At 47.4% G+C, this 22325-nt stretch overlaps 1 protein-coding gene and 1 long non-coding RNA gene across 5 annotated transcripts; one reads left to right on the top strand and one right to left on the bottom strand.

Moving 5' to 3' along the window:
* Positions 1 to 637: 637 nt before the first annotated feature.
* LOC148118822 (uncharacterized) lies at positions 638 to 20239 on the top strand. 4 transcript variants are annotated; one of them, XM_087899539.1, is made up of 11 exons: positions 638 to 774; positions 3682 to 3888; positions 5910 to 6003; positions 7694 to 7754; positions 9659 to 9778; positions 9941 to 10031; positions 12090 to 12271; positions 14244 to 16297; positions 16846 to 16893; positions 17354 to 17554; positions 19919 to 20239. In XM_087899539.1, the coding sequence occupies exons 7-10, from the start codon at positions 12269 to 12271 to the stop codon at positions 17541 to 17543; spliced, it is 2295 nt and encodes a 764-aa protein (XP_087755665.1). In that variant the 5' UTR covers positions 638 to 774; positions 3682 to 3888; positions 5910 to 6003; positions 7694 to 7754; positions 9659 to 9778; positions 9941 to 10031; positions 12090 to 12268; the 3' UTR covers positions 17544 to 17554; positions 19919 to 20239. The 4 variants fall into 4 exon arrangements, with proteins under 4 accessions (XP_087755665.1, XP_087755663.1, XP_087755664.1 ...); XM_087899537.1 differs by lacking the exon at positions 12090 to 12271; XM_087899538.1 differs by lacking the exons at positions 7694 to 7754; positions 12090 to 12271.
* Positions 20240 to 21020: 781 nt separating this feature from the next.
* Positions 21021 to 21991, bottom strand: LOC148118821 (uncharacterized). The gene is made up of 2 exons (XR_015735781.1): positions 21697 to 21991; positions 21021 to 21530 (listed from the first exon to the last, which is right to left on the bottom strand). It is a non-coding gene; the product is annotated as an uncharacterized LOC148118821 (long non-coding RNA).
* Between the last annotated feature and the right edge of the window lie 334 nt (positions 21992 to 22325).

Raw genomic sequence — 22325 nt, 5'->3', positions numbered from 1 at the left:
CTAAGAGCTTATCAATTTGAGCTCTTCTCTCTGGTCTAGAAGGCTCTAAAATAACAAGGTACCTAGTAAATAAACGGCGGACTTGAAGTGGCCTGCAGTCTCCTTCATCCCAACTCAGCCTTGCTCTTTCCATCTTAACTGCCCTGGACTCTTCCTGCCTTCTGGATTCTGAAGAAGACTTCTGAGCAGGCCCCTGGGGGAGGGGAACACACCCCAAGTTTTGGGAGGTCAGTGGTGGAACCAACCCCTCACACTGAGAAAGCACTGGGGACTGAGGGCCCCAACCACGCTTCTGTAAAAGCACTTCTAGCTGACTCCGCCTTCGTCGTTCATCTTCTCCGTGGAACCTCAGGAGACTGAGAGAGGCGCGAAGGGGCTCGCTGGGACAGGAAGCGCCTACCACAGGGGACTCCGTGCTACCCCGAGGTCCAGTGTCCTCCGGAACCGCCTCGCCCCGGCGCCGGGGACTCCGAGGGCGGGGGCCCGGGACCCTGCCAGGCGACTCGGACGCCCAGGCGGGGCTGAGAGCCCAGGCTCGTCGCAGCCTGCCGTCCCCGGACCCACTCCGCCACTGCCTCCGCCGCCCGGGGCGAGCACGGAGCCCACAGCCGCCGGAGCCTCCCGCAGCCCGGAGCCCGCGGCGGACTACGTACCGGGCCGCGAGCCGCCGCGCTCTCGCGAGCTTTACGCCGCCTCCTGGCCGTCCATGCTCCGGGTCAGAAGGAACCAGGCGGGAGCGGCCGAGGATACAAGCGGCAGGAGAAGCGGATCCAGGTAGCTCGGCGGAGCCGTGAATCGGGGACCTGGGCGCCCCGGGAGGCGGAGGGAGCGGGGAAGACGTCCGAGCGGGCGGGCGGCGGCAGGATGTCTCGGCGGGGTTGCGGCGCGGGGACAGGCCTGCGGCGGGGCAGTGCTGGCGGCCGCTCGGCCGCGGGGTCTGCGGAGAGGCGGGGAAGGAAGGGAGGGAGGAGGAGCGAAGCTCGGAACCCCGCTCCCGGTCCCGCGTTCCTGCGGCGGCAGCGGCGGTCCCTTGCCTCCCGTCCCTTCCCCGTTCATCCTGGCGCTGCCGAAATGAAGGCCACGGTGGCTGGGGTGGGAGGCGGCGGAGGCGGACCCGAGGGCCGAGCCGCTGCTTTGCGCTCCCGGTCCCCTGCCCCCGGCCCGGCCTGCGGGCTCCCGGTGCAGACGTTAGGTGGCGTTGGCCCTCCCCTGCCTCTCAGGAGTTCTTTTAACCGCACAGCCTACTTGAGGCTAGAAGGCTTTCCTCCAGGCGATGCGGTGTAAACAAACCCAGCCCGGTCGGTGCTGCGATGAGCTGGTGGCACCTTTCCTGTGCCAGCTCTGCAACCTCCTCCCTGCACTCCATCCCCCTCAGCCTGTAGGGATGGACGTCATCTGTGCATCTCTTCCCCGCACTTCCCTCCCAGTTGTGTGTTCTTTGTTGATAAGGGGTAAATATCGATGTGACCAGCTCCTCACGAGCTCACCCAGAAACCCAAAGGCATAATAAGTTGATGGCATGTGCTAAATTGTTAATAAACCAGTCCCAAGTTGCCTCACTCTGTCTTTCTGTTCCTAGCTCAAGATGGCTTTTTCTTTTTTCATTTTATATCTACTTGGAAAGTTTTACTGATTAATTAACCCACGGGTCTTTTGAACTATATAAGTTAAAGTTTAAACCTTTTAAAAATACTCTGGGAGAGATACTAACACTCAGCAAGTTTCGAATTTGGCTGGTGTAACAGTAATTTTGAACAGGGTACAGAAGGGAATTAGAGACATATTCCAACTTCACATAGGTCTTTACACCATAGTGTCAAGACAACAGCAGTTTCTAATTATGCTATTCCTAGGCTTTTGAAATTTATTATTACGGTTTAAGGTGGATAGTTACTGTATTACAGTTTGTATTGAAGTTGTTGTGGTTGTACCTCCTTGTCCTGCCTATATTTGCCCCTGGCAGTACAAATTTGTGCTTTTTTGCTCCTTAATACACATTATTAAGAAAAGAACAAAGTCATAAATTGCTCTGACAATGGCGACGGTGAATTTTCCACCATTTTTACTATTTAATCCTACTGATCCATGAGCATGGGTGAACTTTCTATCTTCTGATATCGTTTTTAGAGTCTTAAATTTTTTTTATCATATAAGTCTTTCATTTGTTTGGTTCGAATTACCCCAAGATACTTTGTATTATTTATGACTATTGGGAAAGGTGTTGTTTTCCCCACCTTCTTTCTCAGTCCATTTATTATTTGTATATAAGAGGGCTACTGGTTTTTATGAATTAATTTGTATCTGGCTGCTTTGCTGAAAGTGCTTATCAGCTATAGGATCCTTTGACTTTTTCCTTTCCTGTTTTCATCCCCCTTGGTCTCCTCCAGTTGTTGTATTTCTTTAGCTGAAACTTAAGTACTATGTCGAGTAAGTGTTGAGAGAATGCATAGCCTTGTCTTGGTCCTGATTTTAGTGGCATTGCTCTTAGTTTCTCTCCATTTGAGCAAATGTTGGCCGGGGGCTTGCTGGGAAGTGCCTTTATTAGGCAGTGGTTACATGCTTGGCTTTGCTGTGTGTGGGCAGCCATGCTGGACGAGCAGCAGAAGCAGCAGCCCTGCTAGGTCTGTGCCCTTCTGCAACTTCTTACTGAGGATTTTTTTTTTTTTTGGTAAGTGACTGAAAAAGTTTTTTTCCACAGAGTAAATTGAAATCCAAAGACACAAACTAATGATGTAGAGACAATTCTAAATTGCTGTAATATTACTTTATAGTTAATCACATTACTATTTTGAGCAGAAGTTTTAGTATGTGGGCATCTATAATCTAATAAAATTTTGGTGTTCCCATAAAAATTATATATTTCCCATTAAATATTGAGTGGCTATATAAGCAAAATAGAATATATCTTCTATAATAATTTTTCAAGACATTCTGAAGTAAAAGAACATTCTTCTCCTTACTTAAGTAACTCCTTAACCTGCTGCTTTTAAATTCCCCTTTGTATTTACAAGTAGTAATCATTGAAGATTCATTTCAAATTCTTGTTTATTTATACATTACCAAACAGATATAAATAACATTTATTGGGGGGGGCAGTTGGAGCAGTTTCACAATTGCATTCAAGTATCTGCTTCTGAACAAGACTAGGCCAAATGAGGAGATCTTGACATTTGCTGTGTAGGATGCCCATGAGCTAGAATTAATTGGGTATCACAAGGAAACCCAATCAAGCAAGAGAGAGTGTAGGTGCCCCAGAAGTCGGGAACACAGTTTCCCGTGTTGACATTTCTTCAATAAACTATGTTCCCTTTGACTCTTGTGTTAGAGGCATAACATTGAGAATGAGTCGTAATTACTGTCACTGAGACTTCATAGAGACTCTGCGGGTAAGTCTCAAAGCAGTAACGTCACTTGTGTTAGTTCAAATGACAGTTTTGACTGCTTTTCAGAGAATGATTGGCATTTTTTCTTTTGTGGAATTCCTCATACTCTTTTGTATGCTTGTCCTACTTGATTGTATTTTTTTCCATAGTCTTACTGATGATAATTTCATTTATGAGTTGCCAGTTCATATCTTCCTTGCTCATTTTATTTGGGTCTTGATATAGTTGCTTTTTTAAAAAGTTTGTGTCTTTGTAATTCATGGGAGTTGTAATTCTAGAACTGTCACTTTTCCCACAGACTTTTAAAGAAACAGTTTTTTCATCGGGCTCTGAAAGTAATGGAAATGAAGTGTGATAAAGACATAAAAAAAGAAAAAGAAGAAGGAAAATTTCTGAAAGTGGGAAAGAAGAAGATAAAAAGAACAAGAAAGAAAATTCAAAAGAAGAAAGGGCAACAAAGGAAAAAGAGAAAAAGAAAGATGGTGAAAAGGAAGAGTCCAAAAAGGTAAGCTTCCTGAAGTTAAATTAAAACTTTAAAAGTCACTGTGGGGGCTGGAGGGATGGCGCACTGTTGTTCAGGGGACCCACAGTCAGTTTCCAACAGCCACGTGGCGGCTCATAACCTCTGTTAACTCCAGTTCCGGGGATGTCTCTCTCTCTCTTTTTAATTTTTTATTTTATTTTATTGATATTTATTGAGCTCTTTATTTTTCTCTGATCCCCTCCCTGGCTCTCCCCTCCTCCTTCAATCCTCCCCAAGGTCCCTACCCTCCCAATTTACTCAGGAGATCTTGTCTTTTTATACTTTCTACTTTGCATGTAGATCTATTTAAGTCTCTCTTAGTGTCCGCATTGTTGTCTAAGTTCTCTGGGATTGTGGTTTGTATGCTGGCTTTCTTTTCTTTATGTTTACAAACCACCTATGAGTGAGTACATGTGATAATTGTCTTTCTGTGTCTGAGTTTCCTCACTCAAAACAATGTTTTGTAGATCCATCCATTTTCCTGCAAAATTCAAGATGTTATTTTTTTCTGCCGTATAGTACTCCATTGTGTAAATGTACCACATTTTCCTTATCCATTCTTTGATCGAGGGATATTTAGGTTGTTTCCAGGTTCTGGCTATGACAAATTAAACTGCTATGAACGTAGTTGAGCACATGTCCTTGTGGCACGATTGAGCATCTTTTGGTTATACACCCAAAAGTGGTATTGCTGGGTCTTGAGGAAGGTTGTTTCCCAATTTTCTGAGAAATCGCCACACTGACATCCAAAGGGGTTGTACCAGCTTGCGTTCCCACCAGCAATGCAGAAGTGTTCCCTTTCCCCACAACCTCTCCAGCATAAGTTGTCATCAGTGTTTTTGATCTTGGCCATTCTTAGAGGTGTAAGATGTAATCTCAGAGTTGTTTTGATTTGCATTTCTCTGATGACTAAGGATGTTGAACATTTCCTTAAGTGTCTTTCAGCCGTTTAAGATTCCTCTGTTGGGAGATCTCTGGTTTAGGTCTGTACTCCGTTTATTTATTGGATTATGTGATCTTTTGGTGTCTAATTTCTTGAGTTCTTTGTATATAAGACCTCTGTCTGATGTGGGCTTAGTGAAGATCTTTTTTCATTCTGTAAGCTGTTGTTTTGTCTTGTTGGCCGTGTCCTTTGCTTTACAGAAGCTTTTCAGTTTCAGGAGGTCCCGTTTATTGTTTCTCTCAGTGTCTCTGCTGCTGGGATTCTAAATGGAAGTCGTTCCCTGTGCCTGTGCATCCAATTGTACTTCCCACTTTCTCTTCTATAAGGTTCAGTGTGTCTGGCTTTATGTTGAGGTCTTTAATCCATTTGGACTTGAGTTTTGTGCATGGTGATAGATAGGGGTCTATTTTCATTCTTCCACATGTTGATATCCCGTTATAGCAGCACTACATGTTAAATATGCTTTTTTCCCATTTGATATTTTTTACTTCTTTATCAAATATCAGATGTTCAAAGATGTGTGGATTGATATCCGGGTCCTCTGTTCAGTTCCATTGGTCCTCCTTTCTGTTCTTATGCCAATACCAGGCTGTGTTCAATACTGTAACTCTGTAGCAGAGTATAAAGTCAGGGATTGTGATGCCTCCAGAAGTTCTTTTATTCTGCAGGATTGTTTTGGCTCTCCTGGGATTTTTGCTTTTCCAAATGAGGTTGAGTACCGTTCTTTCGAGGTCTTTGAAGAATTTTGCTGGGATTTTGCTGGGCATTGCGATGAATCTGTTTCTGGCTCTCTTAAAAGCTCTGCATGCACGTGTTTTAGACAAAATGCAGGGAAAACATCCACACACAAATTAAAAAAGTAAAAATCATTTGTACATGTGATCTTTAATTGTCCTATGATCATAAAGCTTTTACAGCCACATGAAGTAACTGTTGGGCTATCTGTAAATACTGATCTCAAGGATTTTTATTAGTGTTGCAATCATCAGATTTCTCCCTTCATTAATGTTGCATTGTTTGCTATCTGAAGCATTTATTCTATTCACCTGTCTGTTCATAGGAGGAAACTTCAGGAACTCCAAAAAAAGAAGGAAACTAAGAAAAAAGTCAAACTTGAGCCACATGATGATCAAGTTTTTCTGGATGGAGATGAGGTGAGATTAGAATATTGGATTTGAGTATGATAGAATTCCAGTTTTTCCTAGAAAAATCTTAGAAATATATTTGATACCATCACTACGAAAAGAAATAATTTAGAAAAATCTAATACTTAATTTAAGTACATGAAAGTCACTTTCAAAAAATTCACTTTTCTAAGCTAGTTTTATAAGATGTTAGAGTCAGATTTGACTGGATATGAGTGATGTGAAACCCGAAATTACGATCGCTTAGTATAGAACACATGCTGGACTCTTTCTCATTAGTGTAGTCTAGGGGTGAGCAGCACAGGCATGGAGCTCCATGGCGGGCCTGAGATCCTCCTTTCTTTTTCCCTGTGTTAGAATCTTCTGGCCAGGGTGCCTCGTGATCCATAAAGACCATCAACCCTAAAACTACATCCACAGAGAAAAGGAAGGAGAGGCATGTTTATTCCTTTCCAGGAAACCTTCTTATGAATGCACACTTGGATTTACTGATCACCTGAAATAAGGTCTTCAAAATGCACTTTTTATACTGAGGGTTTAATTTGCCCAGTCAGAACACAGAATTTCTGTTATCATAAAGAGAAGCAGGAGAATGGTTCATGGGAATCACCTACTGGTTTCTGGCTCTTCAGCAGTGTTTCATCAGACGCAGCTCTTGGAGCCCTGAAATTTTCAACATTGCTAATGCTTTGTTCAAGGGCATAGTTCCATTCTATCTTTTGTAGTGAGATTTATGCGATGATGGCCTTGCATGGAGGCTGTTATGGTAGTCACTTAACTACTACAAAAATAATAACTATGTCTTAGCCGCCAAACTGATGTGAATTTCAAGACATATTCTTTCTTAATTCACTGATACCAATTATCAAATATGTAAAAAGCAGTGTTTCCTAGGGCTCTCTGTTTAAATTCTGCATTGGGAAGAGCTTAGATATCTTGAGTTAAGCGTTGAGTACATCCGTGTGTGCCAGATGCTTCACAGACACTGGGATTGGTATAGTAAAATATAGTGCAATTCTCTGTAAAGAATTTTAGAGTTCCCTAAAGACATAGGCACCTACACATCTTTCTGTATTCTGTATAATGTAGTAAGCATTGTCGGTTACCAGTTAGGTAGGAGACGGTAGACACCTGCCATAAGTCTTCAGAACCAACTGGCAGATTGCCCATTGTACCAGGAAGGAATTGTAGGTCTGTCCAGGAGGAAGCAGGCTGAACAAAAGCTGAACCCTTGTCATCTTGAAAAGGTTAGTTTGTGTGCACACATACCCCCACACTCAAGAAACACCATGTCTCTGAACTTTTAAAATTGGAAAATGTCTCTTTTTAAAATATAGGGTTTTATTTAGTGATGAGTAGCCAAACTAATGTTTGTGAATCTAATTCCCAGGGAATATGGAAACAGTGTAATAAGGGTTGAGTTGAAATCCCAAGTGTTAGAAATATAAACAGATCAGAATAAAAGCGATAAAAAGTTTTTTCAAAATAGAACTCGGAAATGGAAGAATGCTGTACTTTACAGAAACTGAGAGCTCAAACTGAGAGCCTTTTAATGATTGAGTGTAGTTCTGATCTTGAAAGGAAAACGTTCTTCGGGTGTTAGGTGTTGGGGTGCCTTCGAGGAGCTGCAGTGTGGAGTACACTTGACTGCAGTGTGACCGCAGAACTTTTAAGCACTGAGGTTTCTTGATTCTTCTAGGTTTATGTGTGGATCTATGACCCAGTTCACATGAAAACATTTGTCATAGGATTAATTCTTGGTAAGTAGGCATATATAAGTAGCTTTTCAGTGTAATCTAGAGTTTAGAGGGCAAAGTGTAGCACCCCAAAGGTAAATATTTCTAAATTTAATACAGAGTAAGAACTGTTTAAGAAGATACTTTACAGAAAATTAGAATATAAGTAATAAACTAAAACTGTTAGCAACAACTAAAACAAATATTTTTTAGAGATTAACATTGTAGAGCAGCCTGGTTAAATAGAGACAGGTCTAGCCACACCTAAGAGGAAACACAGGACCAGTCTTTGTGAGTAAGACTTCATTTTAACAGTGAAGTAGCGAGGACTGAGGTTACAGTTACTGTAATAAGGGACTGAGTGATGGAGCGCATGAGCCTGTGGGCACATTTCATGTTGGTACCACAACACACTTCATGAAACTATGAAGTTCAGACTCCGCACTGGGAACTCTTTTTCAAAATCTTTGACAGGGGAAATTACATTTTAAAAAGTAACTTAATCCCTTCTGGACAAGCTTGCCTACCCAATTTCTAAACATTTATTCCTCTGTTAGTAAAGAATAACATGAGACAGGCATGAAGTGTGCAGACGATGATTCTATACTCCTGCATAGGGATCCATCCCCTCCTTAGCCCTATCGGCAGCTACGTTATGGAAGTCAGAAGTTTAAACAGGGTCAGTAGAGCTGCCTTCCTTCTCGAGGCTCTAGGAGAGAAGTCATTCCCACACCTGTTTCATTTTCTAGAAGTTGTCTACATTCTTCTTGGTTTGTGGCCCATACCCCATCTTCTGACACAACTTTCACATCTCCTTGTCTGCTTCTGGTCACCCTCTCATGGTGGTATTTGTTAGTTACTCTCTAGAAGATCCAGGGCAACTTCCTCGCTGCTAGTCCTTAACTTAATCCTATTGATAAAGACTCTTTTGCAGCAGAACTCAGCATAGTTGCAGGCTGTAGCAACTGCAAAGTTTTTAAAGAATCATTATCATTGGGCTGGAGAGATGGCTCAGAGGTTAAGAGCACTGACTGCTCTTCCAGAGGTCCTGAGTTCAATTTCCAGCAACCATCTGTAATGAGATCTGGTTCCCTCTTCTGGCCTGCAAGTATACATGCAAGCAGAACACTGTATATGTAATAAATAAATCTTTAAAAAAAAAAAAAAGAATCATTATCATAGCGAGTCAGAGCCAGCAGGAATCTCTGTGGGTTTGAGGCCAGCCTGGTCTACAGAGTGCATTCCAGGACAGCCAGAGCTACACAGAGAAACTCTGTCTTGAGAACAAACCCAAAAACCCATCAGCACACCCATTTAACATTTCCCAGTGACGTTGCAAAGTTGCCAGTTTTTTCCAAGCAATATGTAAATTTAGGGCAGCATTAGTCAAAATACCAGGTCAATTCATTAAAAAGGTAAAAATTTGAGTTTAAATGAACAGAAAACTAAAGCTCCTCTTATATAATTAGATCAGCTCTGGGAAAGATGCCCAAATGAGTGCAATATTTAGAATAGTTGAAGATTTTTGCAATAAACACTAGGATGGGATTAGCCAGTGAGAGAGCACTTCATATCAGAGACCTAGAAAAATTGGGTATATCATAAATCTATGATGAAATAAATTCACTTGCTACGCACACAGAAACACACACACGTTCTATCAGTTCTGTTCTCTAGAGAACCCTGACTAATGCACAGCCCAAGAGAGAGAGAGTTGTGCTGCAGCCAGCAAAGCTAAAGGGGTGGAGCCGTCTAAGTCAGCCCTTTGACAGTAGACACAGGGCTATGGGATTTGAAATTTGGGGGTTTTGGTCCAATATTTCCTCACTGTCCTCTATTATTTTACCATGTGTTCTGGAATGGTAATGTATAACTGTGCAATTGTATATCAGAAGTATGTAGTTGATTTTTTTGTTATTATTTTACAGGGGGATTACAGTTAAGAGAGTCCTGTGAGATTGTTCAGACTGAAAGACTCGGGGGACTGTTGGAGTTGGACAAAATGCATTTTTCATTCTGATATGTTGGCCAGAAGCCAACAGGAACAGGTATGGAATATGTATCTGAATGAGAATGACTCTCATAGGCACAAATATTTGAATAGTTGACCCTCCCTCCAGTTCATAGAACTATGTGGGAAGGATTGGGAGGTGTGGCATTGTTGGAAGAGGCGTGACTGTTAGCTCTCTTTCTGCCTCATGTGTTTCAAGATGTGAGCTCTCAACTGTTGCTCCCGCATCATGCCTGTTTCCTGCTGCCGTGCTCCCTGCCATGACGATCATGGACTCATCCTCTGAAACTGTAAGTCCCGTTTAGAGCTTTCTTCTGGAAGTTGTCTTGGGCATAGTGTCTCCTCACAGCCATAGAAAAGTAAAAAAGATGGGATAACAATAAGATGCAGTCTCGTTCTTTTTTTTGATACAGTGTTTCTCTGTATCTTTGGGTCCTGTCCTGGACTCGCTTCCTAGACCAGGCTGGCCTTGAACTCACAGAGATCCCCACCTGTCTCTGCTATCCCAGTGCTGGGATTAAAGACATGCACCACCACAGCCCGGCTGCAATCTTATTCTTATGTACACCATAAAACCAAATAAGCTATCTAAAAAGTGTCAAATACTATTACGGTAACAAGATGACATGCATTGATTCTTTCAAAAAGTTTTATGGACTTTTGTATCTGTTACTCTAAACTTTCTATGTGCTTAAAAGAAAAATGAGTATTAGATTTAAAAAATATACAGTGTCGGGGCTGGAGAAATGGCTCAGCAGTTAGGAGCATTTACTGCTCTTCCAAAGGTCCTGAGTTCAATTCCCAGCAACCACATGGTGGCTCACAGCCATTTGTAATGAGGTCTGGTGCCCTCTTCTGGCCTGTAGGCATACATGCAGACAGAATATTGTATACATAATAAATAAATAAACAGTTAAAAAAAAAGAATGCCAGATTATAAATACACACATACACACAATGTCACAAAATTCAAATGTTACAAAATTCAGAGAACTTATTTCTTCAATAACGAAAATATACTTTGAATATGACTTGAATTTTGAATAATGTGTTCTCTGCATTAACCAGCAGGCAATTTAAACTGTCCAAAAAATCTATATCTTGCTCGATTTGTTTTATTTCATCATAATTTGTTGTAAGAAGCTGGTCGGCGCTAGCTTGGAGGCTTGGTCCCTCTGTTTCCAAAGACAGCCCCAAGCTACTCTTCCACAATGTTGCTCAGAACCTCCTAAGAAAATGGCTTCTTGAATCTAGCTCTCTGAGACACTTAGATTAGCTTTGAATGAAATGAAATTCCTCCTCCCAAAAGCGCATTCTTGATTGCTTCTAGATACCACAGGAAGGAAGGGGTTTTAAACTCACATAGTGTCCTTGAGTGGGATACGAGCTGCTCACGTGTCTGAGTCGGTGTAGAGTTTGGTGAACGTGAGTGTAAATGCTTGGCTCCCCAGTCAGGGCCAAGGAGTCAGAAGACAGGAATAAATAAAGGTTCATGAATGTTTCTAAGGAAAAGATCACATCAGATTTTCACCACAGAAACGTTCCTTTAAGTTCTGAACTAGCACCTGAGCATACGGGTAAAACTGATGCAGTCACACCGTGGGGCTGGGTGCGGGAGCAGAAGCGTCCAGAAAGCATGAGGAACTGAAGAAAAAGAGGCCTTCCTTTCCCACAGTAACCACTGCGGTCAAACCCACAGACTGAAGCAGATGCTTCAGGCCCAATTCTGCGTGCCAACACTTCCTCGGTGAGCTTAGAGAGTTTGCTTGCTGGACAAGATTTTTAAGACAGGACAAAGGCTACAAATCCATCACAGTTTCAAGCCCCTTTGCCCCTCTTAACAGCTGGAGCAGTGAGGGACTCCCATGGTCACAGGAGTGGTGTGCAGTGTCCTGTACTGGATCTGCAGACGCTTTGACGCCTCTGTTCTCTTTCTGGGAACTTCACACAGTGACTGTGTGAAGATTCCTGGGCTACCCTGATCCAGAAAACTCTAGATGGGATGGCCTGCCTCTTTCTGAGACCAAACACAATGAGTGCCTGGGAGTTCACCAGGTAGACATAGTCTCATGAGTGACTCCCGTGAGCATGGCCTAAGGAACCCTCAGTGGAGCCAGGCTGAAAGTGATGCCTCGTGGAAGTGTGAACAGTAATCTGACAGTAACAGTAACAATAATTTCCTTAGTCACTCCACTGTTGAGTGGTTTGTTATGCGGAATTGACAACCAGTCCACTAACATCCCCGAGCCTCCCTGTTCTCACCTGTAAAACGAGGAAGAGAACTGCTTCCTCTGAGACATGGTCAGTTCGGTTCTGAAGTCAGCAAGGTTCTTCTGACCTCCCTGCAGTGCACAGCAAGGTCCTGGTGCTCAGCTCTGCTGCACGCAAGCAGAGCAGGGTCTGAACCATGGGCAAGTGAGGCCCATGGGCAAGTGAGGCCCGGTGCCTGACGCTGGGGGCAAAGTGAGGAGCACCCCGCAGCATGAATTAGACAGCATGGTCACAGGAATGGCATTCAGGGAGAGGGATGGTAAGTTTGCCACAGGGGGTTGCCTTCAATTCCAGGCGGGGATGGGGCCTGTCAGCATCCCTGTGTGAGGATGTTGATGAGGCAACATCGTCCAACAATGTGGGGCGGCCTGGGAATACTCTTGAGCCTTGCAAGGAGCCACAGGGCTGCACCAGCTGAAGCCCCACTGCCCCCTCCTCTAGGGATGTGCCGCTGCCTCGTCAGTAAAGGAGAGCTGCCCCGTGCTCTGCCTGCTAAGCACGAATGATTACTTTGAGCCCTTGTAATTTAAGTACAGAAATAAATGTTCATGTAAATTGTCCAATGTTGAACACAAATAGACTACAAATTCATATGATACTGCTGGTTTGTATAAATTCGTGTATATATTTGAGATATTAACAGTGATGGCACTTCTTTTTTAGCATTTTTTTAAGTTTAAGGTTTATTTAGTTTTACATGTTTTTTAAAGATTTATTTACCTATTATGGATATGTATTCAGCCTGCATGTATGTCTGCATGCCGGACCAGAAGAGGGCATCAGATCTCATTCCGGACGGGTGTGAGGAACCATGGGGTTGGTGGGAATTGAACTCACGACCTATGGAAGGGCAGCCAGTGCACTTAACCGCTGAGAAATCTCGCCTACCCACACCTCAGACTTGTACTTAAAAACATCCCACTGCACTTTCCACTGGCATTCTCGCCGGCTGTGTCCCTTTCCTCCACACGGGGGCAGCAGTGAAGCTCAGCAGTCACTGGGGAAGATGGGAAGTGGGGAGGAGCTGCTGAAGGCGCCAGGCCTCCTGGCTGGATCTTTCCCCAGTGTCTTTCCCTGTACCGCTTCCCTTGCTGGCAAACTTTCACAATAAAAGAGGAGACATCGGCGATGCCTAGGTGCAGAGACCTGAAGGAGTCTGTAACATAAATCAAAAAAAAAATTTTTTTTTTCAAAAAAGGACACGCTTATAATTAACTATACAAGTACCTCACTCATGACCCTGGTTGTGGTGCATGCTTTCATTCCCAGTACTCAGGAAACAGAAACAGGTGGATCTCTGAGATTTCCAGGCCAGCCTGGTCTACAAAGTGAGTTCCAGGACAGCCATGGCTATCCAAAGAAATCCTGTCTCAAAACAAAACAATACAATACAAAGCAAAAGAGAATGATTTTTTTTAAAAAAAAAATCTTGCTAAAAAACTAAAGTCCCACTCGAGATCCTCATTAAAAACCCAACACGCAGGTGATGTGTGCTCATATTTCACAGAGAACACACACAAAGTAGCCTAGAAGCAAGGCAACATGGCGAGGGTTTAAGGTGTGCTAGGGCAATTAGGATTGGGTTTAGAATTTCAGATGCAGGTCAACAATAGGAGGTCAGATTGGAAAGCCGAGGTGCTGCCTGTACCCAGACATCCCTAGGAGCAGTGGAATGGGAAGCACCTTTGTATCTTTCTGTGTCAAGTAGTGCACGTGGGAGGAGGGAGGGGGCCTAAGAGGCTTTTGGGGAAGGCCTGTGTGAGGAGAGGACTCGGGCATGAGGACCCCAGGAGTGACCTCACTTCCTTAACAGTGACATAACAATGCAGAAACCTGCAACCAGGCAGCCAGCTGATTAGAGACAGCCAAGAAGGCTCACTTGTCTTTAGACAAGCTTGACTAGTAGTCATGCCTTCGTGCTTCCTGTGGTGTTGTTATTGTGGGAGTCGTGGGAACTCCGACGATGACACCAATGGGAGGAGGAGGAGAGCTAGAGGCCCTAGAGGTTCCTGGAGATCGTGGCTCCAGCGCCTCTGGCCATTCGGCAGCCATGAAAGGAGAAGACAGGTGAGGCAGGGCAGCCAGAGCCAGGTAACCACTCTGAAATCTCAGTTTTCTCAAACTTGGTGTTTGGCAGAGTGAAAGGGTCAGGAAAACGTGGAATGATAATAACTAATCATGACATTGTAGTCCTGTGCCAGTTTGAACCACCCACCCTGATCTCTCCTCAGGTTGCAGAGGAGCAGGAGGAGTCAGCCCCCAGGGGCCTTACTGAGTCCGCCCCCAGGGACCAGAAGGAGTCCATCGCCTGGGACCTGATGGGCTCCTCCCTGGAGGCTCAGCTGGAGTCGCTCCCCGGGGTCCCTATGGGCGACTCCCCGAAGGACCAGCCAGGGCCAGTCCCTGGGGACCCGATGGGCTCCTCCACAGACGACCAGCAGGAGTCAGTTCCCAGGGACGTGATGGGTACCTCCCCGGAGGCCCAGAGGGAGTTATTCCCCGGGGACCCGATGGGCTCCACTCCCCAGGACCAGGACCGGGACCCGATGGGCTCCACTCCCGAGGACCAGGACCGGGACCCAATGGCCGCCGCCTCAGAGGACCAGCCCGGGTCCATGCTTGAGGACCCCATGGGCTCCAGCCCCGAAGACCCGGAGGCCCTGAGGGAGACCGTCCCCGGGGACCTGATTGGCTCCTCCCTGGAGGCCAGTCAGGAGTCCATCCCCGGGGACCCAATGGGCTCCACTCCCGAGGACCAGGACAGGGACCCGATGGGCTCCACTCCCGAGGACCAGGACCGGGATCCGATGGGCTCCACTCCCGAGGACCAGGACCGGGATCCGATGGGCTCCACTCCCGAGGACCAGCACCGGGACCCAATGGCCGCCGCCTCAGAGGACCAGCCCGGGTCCTTGCTTGAGGACCCCATGGGCTCCAGCCCCGAAGACCCGGAGGCCCTGAGGGAGACCGTCCCCGGGGACCTGATTGGCTCCTCCCTGGAGGCCAGTCAGGAGTCCATCCCCGGGGACCCGATGGGCTCCACTCCCGAGGACCAGGACCGGGACCCGATGGGCTCCACTCCCGAGGACCAGGACCGGGATCCGATGGGCTCCACTCCCGAGGACCAGCACCGGGACCCAATGGCCGCCGCCTCAGAGGACCAGCCCGGGTCCTTGCTTGAGGACCCCATGGGCTCCAGCCCCGAAGACCCGGAGGCCCTGAGGGAGACCTTCCCCGGGGACCTGATTGGCTCCTCCCTGGAGGCCAGTCAGGAGTCCATCCCCGGGGACCCGATGGGCTCCACTCCCGAGGACCAGGACCGGGACCCGATGGGCTCCACTCCCGAGGACCAGGACCGGGATCCGATGGGCTCCACTCCCGAGGACCAGCACCGGGACCCGATGGGCTCCACTCCCGAGGACCAGGACCGGGACCCGATGGGCTCCACTCCCGAGGACCAGCACCGGGACCCGATGGGCTCCACTCCCGAGGACCAGCACCGGGACCCGATGGGCTCCACTCCCGAGGACCAGCACCGGGACCCGATGGGCTCCACTCCCGAGGACCAGCACCGGGACCCGATGGGCTCCACTCCCGAGGACCAGCACCGGGACCCGATGGGCTCCACTCCCGAGGACCAGCACCGGGACCCGATGGGCTCCACTCCCGAGGACCAGCACCGGGACCCGATGGGCTCCACTCCCGAGGACCAGCACCGGGACCCGATGGGCTCCACTCCCGAGGACCAGCACCGGGACCCGATGGGCTCCACTCCCGAGGACCAGGACCGGGACCCAATGGCCGCCGCCTCAGAGGACCAGCCCGGGTCCTTGCTTGAGGACCCCATGGGCTCCAGCCCCGAAGACCCGGAGGCCCTGAGGGAGACCGTCCCCGGGGACCTGATTGGCTCCTCCCTGGAGGCCAGTCAGGAGTCCATCCCCGGGGACCTGACAGGCTCTGCCTCTGAGGACCTGGAGGACCAGGGGGAGGTCATTCCCGGGCACCCGCACCCCATGGACTGCACCCTGGAGGTCCAGCCGGAGTCAGTACCCGGGGACCTGACTGAGTCCTTCCCTGGGGACCCAGTGGACTCCGTCCCGCAGGACCAGCTGGAGGACCAGAGGGACTCAGTCCCAATGTCCTTAAACTTCGGGGATTTGGGGAAGGCAATAGAACAGCTCATCGCCTCCCTTCGCCGTGGGGACCTGGAGTGCCTGATGGCCTTCTTGAGCGCCTACCCTGCTCATACCACCATGGAGCAGGTGCTGGATGTGCTCTTCAGGCGGTGAGTGCCCACTTCCCGGCTCAGAGGCCTCACATCCTCTTGTCCTTTATGGGAAGCCTCTGCCTTTCTCTGGGCCTACTTAGTTGCTAGAGTCTTGTCAGAAGCCAGCAGCATGTAGTCAGACATTACTACCTCCAGGTTGGGCCCTAGGGACTGCTGTGTCCACAGCTGAGACCCTAATGAGTGTGGGTGTCCTTCAGGAAGCTCTCTATCCTTGGCCAGTTTTTCTGAAGCATGGTCAAAGCGCTTCTCCCATTGGAAAGGGGGTTCTAGAATTCATATTGGGGCACCCGATAGAGATGGATCTTGAGTGGAGACCCGTGGAGGATAATCCGAGGGAAGCTGTGTCCACTGAGATGTCTGGGTAGACATGCCGCACAGACATATTTGAAGCACCTACAGAATGCAGGTGAACTAGTAACCTGAGAGCAGAGAGAACTTCTAGGCTCTGGACTTTGATTCTGCTCCAGGAGTCAGCAGGCCCCCCAGATGTCTTCTAGGTAGGGAACTGGGACTCCACAGGTAACATCCTTCCTGATCTCCTCCAGGTATGCATGCTTCCACCCCGGCTGCCAGGAGGATGAGCAAATAAAGGCGTAAGTGAGCTTTACAATCTGAGAAAGGCAGGCCTTGGCTCTGCAGGGTGGGCTCCCTGGGGTACCAAGGGTGAGGGGTGGCCAATGCTTGGAGCTCACGTTCCACGTTTCTACTACCATACTGAGGTCTAAGCATTGACTGGAGGGTGAAAAGAATTGCATGAGCACGGTCCTTGCAATTGGGGATATGGGGAAAGCCTGTGGCCTCCGGTGGCCCTCTAAGACCCTACCCTCATCTCAGTCCATGGCATGAAGGCTCACTCAGCTGTGCTCCATTAGAGCCTGAGCATGGGGCGCATGGAGCTCCCTGCTCCCATGGCCCTCTCAGTCCTGCTCATTGTCCTCGTATGGCTACGGGTTGGATATCCCCTCCTTTGCAGTCTCACATGCACGGAGTCTTGGGCGGGATGGCAAAGGAAAGTCCAGGCCACTAAGTGTCCTGTCTGTCCCTTTCCACCAGGGCCATCTGCACCCTCCTGGACACGTGGACGAGCCTCTTTCCCGGGGACTTTCAAACACCAAGAGGCCTGTCCGCCCTGGAAAGTGTCAAGAGGTACCTAATTATCAACTCGCCCTACTCCGATGCCCTTATAAAGGTGCATGAACTCATTATGAGACTCTTGTCGGAAACATCAGAAGAGGGCGATTAAGACCAAGCCAGGTAGGTGCTTGACACTGTGAAGAGGTCTCAGGACCTGGTCTCGGGTCTCAGGAATGATTGGGGGATTGCCACACCAACTCCAGTGTCGTCTGTGTGACATGACATACGTCACTATGCCGGACGGGAGCTGCGTATCCTATGGGACTAGGCTTCTTGGAGGTCAATGGCAGACGGCCCGGTATAGGCCACCCGTTGAGGCATAGACGGGTTTCTCCATTAGCTGGCTATGTAGGATATGGGCTTTGCACCATCTCTTTTATAATGACGATATTCTTTATATCTACAAGACAAGGATTATCTCTTCAGGAACAGCTCTGGGATAGGGAAGCACAGTGTGGGAATGTATAAGACTACAGCAGAACCCTTGCCATACACTGGGGTGTATGATGAGCAAGGGAATAGATGGGTTAATGTTGATGAACAAAGAGTGGTATAATATACTTTGAACTTTATGGATAGGCTTGCTAGATCCCGACCCCGCATGGTGTCTGCTGCATAAGAAGGTACAAGAAAGTATATTTGGCAGGTGCAGAGAGCCGTCAGGCATATTTGGTCACTAGATGAGATAAAGAAAGGGTGAGAAAGAGGAGCTTGGGGAAGGCCATGAAAGCGATAATGAAACAGAAACTTTCTATTCTTAGATAAGATGAGACCACTTGTCTGAGGTTTACGTTCCCAGGGACAAAGGATGTGTTATGTCAAACACCTGTTCCTGATAATATGCTTTTCTTAGAAATCGCTCATGTAACTAAAAGAAGCTTTCATACTTGCCGCGCCAGCACGGCAACTGTAGTTGTTCTGAGCGAGGGACGTCGGGATTAACGCACAGCACTACTTCAGGTTCTGCACACAAGCCTTTATTCCACTTTTTCACACGGCATATATAGCCCTCAGCAGGGGAGGCGGAGCCAGCAAAAGCAGGAAGCTCATCATCCCAACTCACATATCTTAGGGGCAAACAGCCTTAGAAACATTGCTGAAAATGACAGATTGTTCCTGTCCTTGTTCCTGTTTCCAACTAACCAACCACAAGAGTACAAAACAGATCCAGTGGGGGTGCGAAGGCCTGTCCTCAAGGGACCCAGCAATTCCCCCCTTTTTACTTTAAAAGCATGAGAGCCCCTGTCTTAGGACTCCCCCAGATAGGTACTCTAACCTCTCTATGGGAGGTCTTAACCCCTGTCTTAGGCGAGCTTTCTATACCAGGACAGTTGCCCATCATAGGGATCCCTCATGACTTCTGCAGCCAGACTTGGGGCGCTTCCTGATTACCCGAAGACAACCCGAGCAACACTTGTTGAGTGACAGTGTACTGTACGTGGGATTGCCACATAAAGCGGCAGAGAATCCAAAAACAGATAACCCCAATATCAGCAATATCAGCGCAGTGAGAGCATTGCAGACAATTGCTGGACCCAGCCCCCAAACTGAACTATGGCATTCCACTGACTGGATCCAGACACAGCAGGAACCCGTGTGCTATTCATATTAACAATATGATGAGCTGTCTGCAGGGTAAAATTCAAAAAGGAGGAATTCCAAGGGCCATCCAAACACGCATTCAACTGTTCAAACATATCAGAAGCATTTACAACATTAGCAGGTGTAACGTACAAGACACTTGTTGCAGGAGCCAAAGGGAATCTACCTGTTCTTGCAAAAGCGCAGTTTGTTGATTTAAATTTAAAAGTCCAAGTCCCATATGAGAGTCCAGAGCACTCCGTGCCTGCAGGGACTCGCTAACCCTTCCAGACAGCTGATCCACAGTCTCTGCGGTCACAGCTGTCTGGGAAACGGCAACCCCAGCAAGCATAGCCGCAGTGGCAGCGACAGCAACAGCAGCAACAATTGCAGCTGTTATCCAAAGTCTTGCTGCTGTCCATGAAGGATGATCTCCTGACCGTTCTTGAGACACCAGCCCCGGCAGAGGAATCACAGCAGGCACTCAAATGATCAAGGCTCCATCAGAACCATCCCAGCAGTTACTCAGCTTGCAGATCCTGGAAGAACAATTAAGACTATCGCCCTCCAAAGTGCCATTCCACAATACAAAGAAAAACGGGGCAAAAACACAAGCAGAGGATCAAACAGTCATATTGCGTCCAGCAGTATAACAAATCAGGCTTTTGAGTGATACATTCTCCCCACATAACTGTGGGGTAGAGATTAAAATCTCTATCAGCATCCCAACACCGAGGAGCAGGCTTGGGACCATAGGTCTATGTTATATTTGTTTTCAAATCCTCTTTCAGGATGGGATGCGGTATGAGTATGATTATTAGTTATGCAATACTAACTGGCGTTAAAATGTGGGGGGTTTTTCACCAGACTCCCCATCACCTATGATTCTGTTGTTGTTACCAGAGTCATCACCCGAAACCGAAGGAGCGTTCCCATCTTCGTCCTGACCGCAATTGGTTTGTCACCTCTTAGAGGAGCACCACATACAGCCGCCCTCACCTTTGCCAACAAGGGGGCTGGTTCCATTCATCTTTGTGTTTAAGCATCCTTACAACAACCCATCCTAGGCTCTGATCCCTATCTTGTGTATGGGTCTCTGATGGGGAAGTGAAGTGGCTGCTCCTTGCTCTCTCTTGCTCCCAGCTGCGTGTGTGTGCTCCCTGGATCTCGGTTGTGTGAGTTTTCTGTGTTTGTGAAATTATTAAATATATTATTTATCTGTGAGCTGGTCTGGTTAATTCTAACTGCCGATTGACCACGCCCTTCACTTGGTGCCCAACGTGGGACTTTTTAGAGCTCTTTAAGACTCTGGCCAGTGAGGGCCAGGCTGCATTCATTTGGGCACAGACCCAGCTGCTATGCACGGGTCCCGTGCGCCGAACTCAGGAATCCAAAGGCCAGTGCCATCTGCCCTCCCTCAGCACTTGCCACTGGAGACTAGCGGCAAGCGGCAAGCGATAATGACACAGAGACTTTCTATTCTTAGATAAGATGAGACCACTTTCTGCTAGTAAGAAACACACAGGATTGTGAGCTGATGAGGAAATAAACCTCTTCTCTCTTTGTCACCAGAAAACTCTCTCTCTCTCTCTCTCTCTCTCTCTCTCTCTCTCTCTCTCTTTGTTTCTCTCTCCTTCTCTCTTTGTTTCCCTCTCTCTCTCTCTCTCTCACACACACACATACACACACACACCCATGCATACACGTGCGCGCGCACACATACATACATACACAGGCACACACACATATTCACGCACGCACACACCCCCACACATTTGCACAAACGCATCTGCGTCCCACTCCACCCCACGCCCGGCCAGGACACCTCCCCAACCTCCTATTTCTTCACCATTCTTCATCTTGCTGCATTGGAAATTTGGTTCACAGGGCTGCATTTTCAGTACTCCAAGATGCACTATAATTGTAGCTTTTCCTAATACCACCGTCAAATGCCAGGTTTCAAAAGAGCATCAATGTTAGATAAGCTTTCTCAACGCACACAGGATTCTGAGGGAAGGGAATGTTTATTTGTCATTAATCTTCCTGATATGACCGTCATAATGTTGTAGGTCTGATAAAGCACTGAGCCTGATTGACAGCATTTCCAGGAGTTCACAATTTCACGGCTAAGGTTCCGATCGAGGTAATACAGTTATTAACTTAATATAAAAGAAGCTTTAAAAAGATTATAAAAAGCTATCTGCCCTTGCTACAGACAGTATTACTAACTCAGACTTAGACACACACAGGAGTGAAGGCCAGCACTAATGTCAACAGGGAGATCAGGAGGGCGTGCCACTATTGTCATTAGCAATACTAATGACACATTTGGTCATTAGCGTACTAGCATGAGTAAGGCAGCTTGTCAGGCACAGGAAGGCAAGCATGGCTGCAGTCGCTGAGGGAAGCTGATGGAGGCAGCAGGGTCACCGTGCGCTCTAGGCTCCCTCCCTCAGTCGTCCTCTCCTCCACAGGGCAGCAGCAGAGTTTTCTTATAGTCTCCAGATGTGTCGCCCTGGAACCAGACACAGCTCACTGACTCACAAACGCCACAGGAAATAAGAGATCAGGAGCTATCTGGGCACGGATTGTGTTGCTATGACTTTTCTCCCAACCGGGAACTTCTCATGACTCCCACAACAGGAATGCTACGCAGGGAATTTTCTATCAACGTTGCTTACTTTAACTTTCTAATTTGACCCCTCAAGAGCTGTTCTCTTGATGACTGTGAAGTATGTTCTTCCATCTAGAAAGAGAGGGCAAGGAAACTTTTCCAAGTATATGAAGCTCATCATGCTTTCCAAACAGACTCCCAGTTTCTCTCAGGCTAACAAAGACGAAGGTACAGGCCCACCTGGGTGCTAGGGCTTTGCCTCAGACACAAGCACACAACATGCTTTCCTCAAGCTGGCCTCAGCCCCAAGTATGTGTGAAATACTAGTGTCTTAAGTGTGCGAACTCTCTAGAGCCCTTCAGTCCAAGCACGCACGCACACATACGCACACGCACACACACACACACACACACACACACACACACACACACACACACCCCACATACATTAAAGACAAAGCTTTGCTAAACCGAGACCCTGCTCTACACATGGGCCACAGGAACTTTAATGCCGCCACAGGGAAGCCTGTCAAAAGACCTGTGGCCAAACTCCAAGGTCAGACTTGCTTCCCTTTTACAGTGATGGCTGTGTTGCCTTAGTCCCTTGCTGCAGATATGACCTGACACCAGAGAAAAGGTGAGGAGAGAGAAGTGTTGACAGAGACAGTGGATACCGATGAACACAGAAGGACATGTT

This window comes from Myodes glareolus, chromosome 20 (genome assembly GCF_982192425.1).
Source record: "Myodes glareolus chromosome 20, mMyoGla1.1, whole genome shotgun sequence".
NCBI lineage: Eukaryota > Metazoa > Chordata > Mammalia > Rodentia > Cricetidae > Myodes > Myodes glareolus.
The sequence above is the reverse complement of the archived record's forward strand: the minus strand, read 5'-3'. Positions and strand labels throughout refer to the sequence as shown.

Excerpts from the sequence above, each read along its gene's own strand:
- LOC148118822 (XM_087899536.1), top strand. The coding sequence starts at position 13,921 with ATGCCTTCGTGCTTCCTGTGGTGTTGTTATTGTGGGAGTCGTGGGAAC. Across the intron at positions 14,080-14,243 it reads GCCATGAAAGGAGAAGACAG|GTTGCAGAGGAGCAGGAGGA; the intron begins GTGAGGCAGGGC and ends ATCTCTCCTCAG. Across the intron at positions 16,298-16,845 it reads CTGGATGTGCTCTTCAGGCG|GTATGCATGCTTCCACCCCG; the intron begins GTGAGTGCCCAC and ends GATCTCCTCCAG.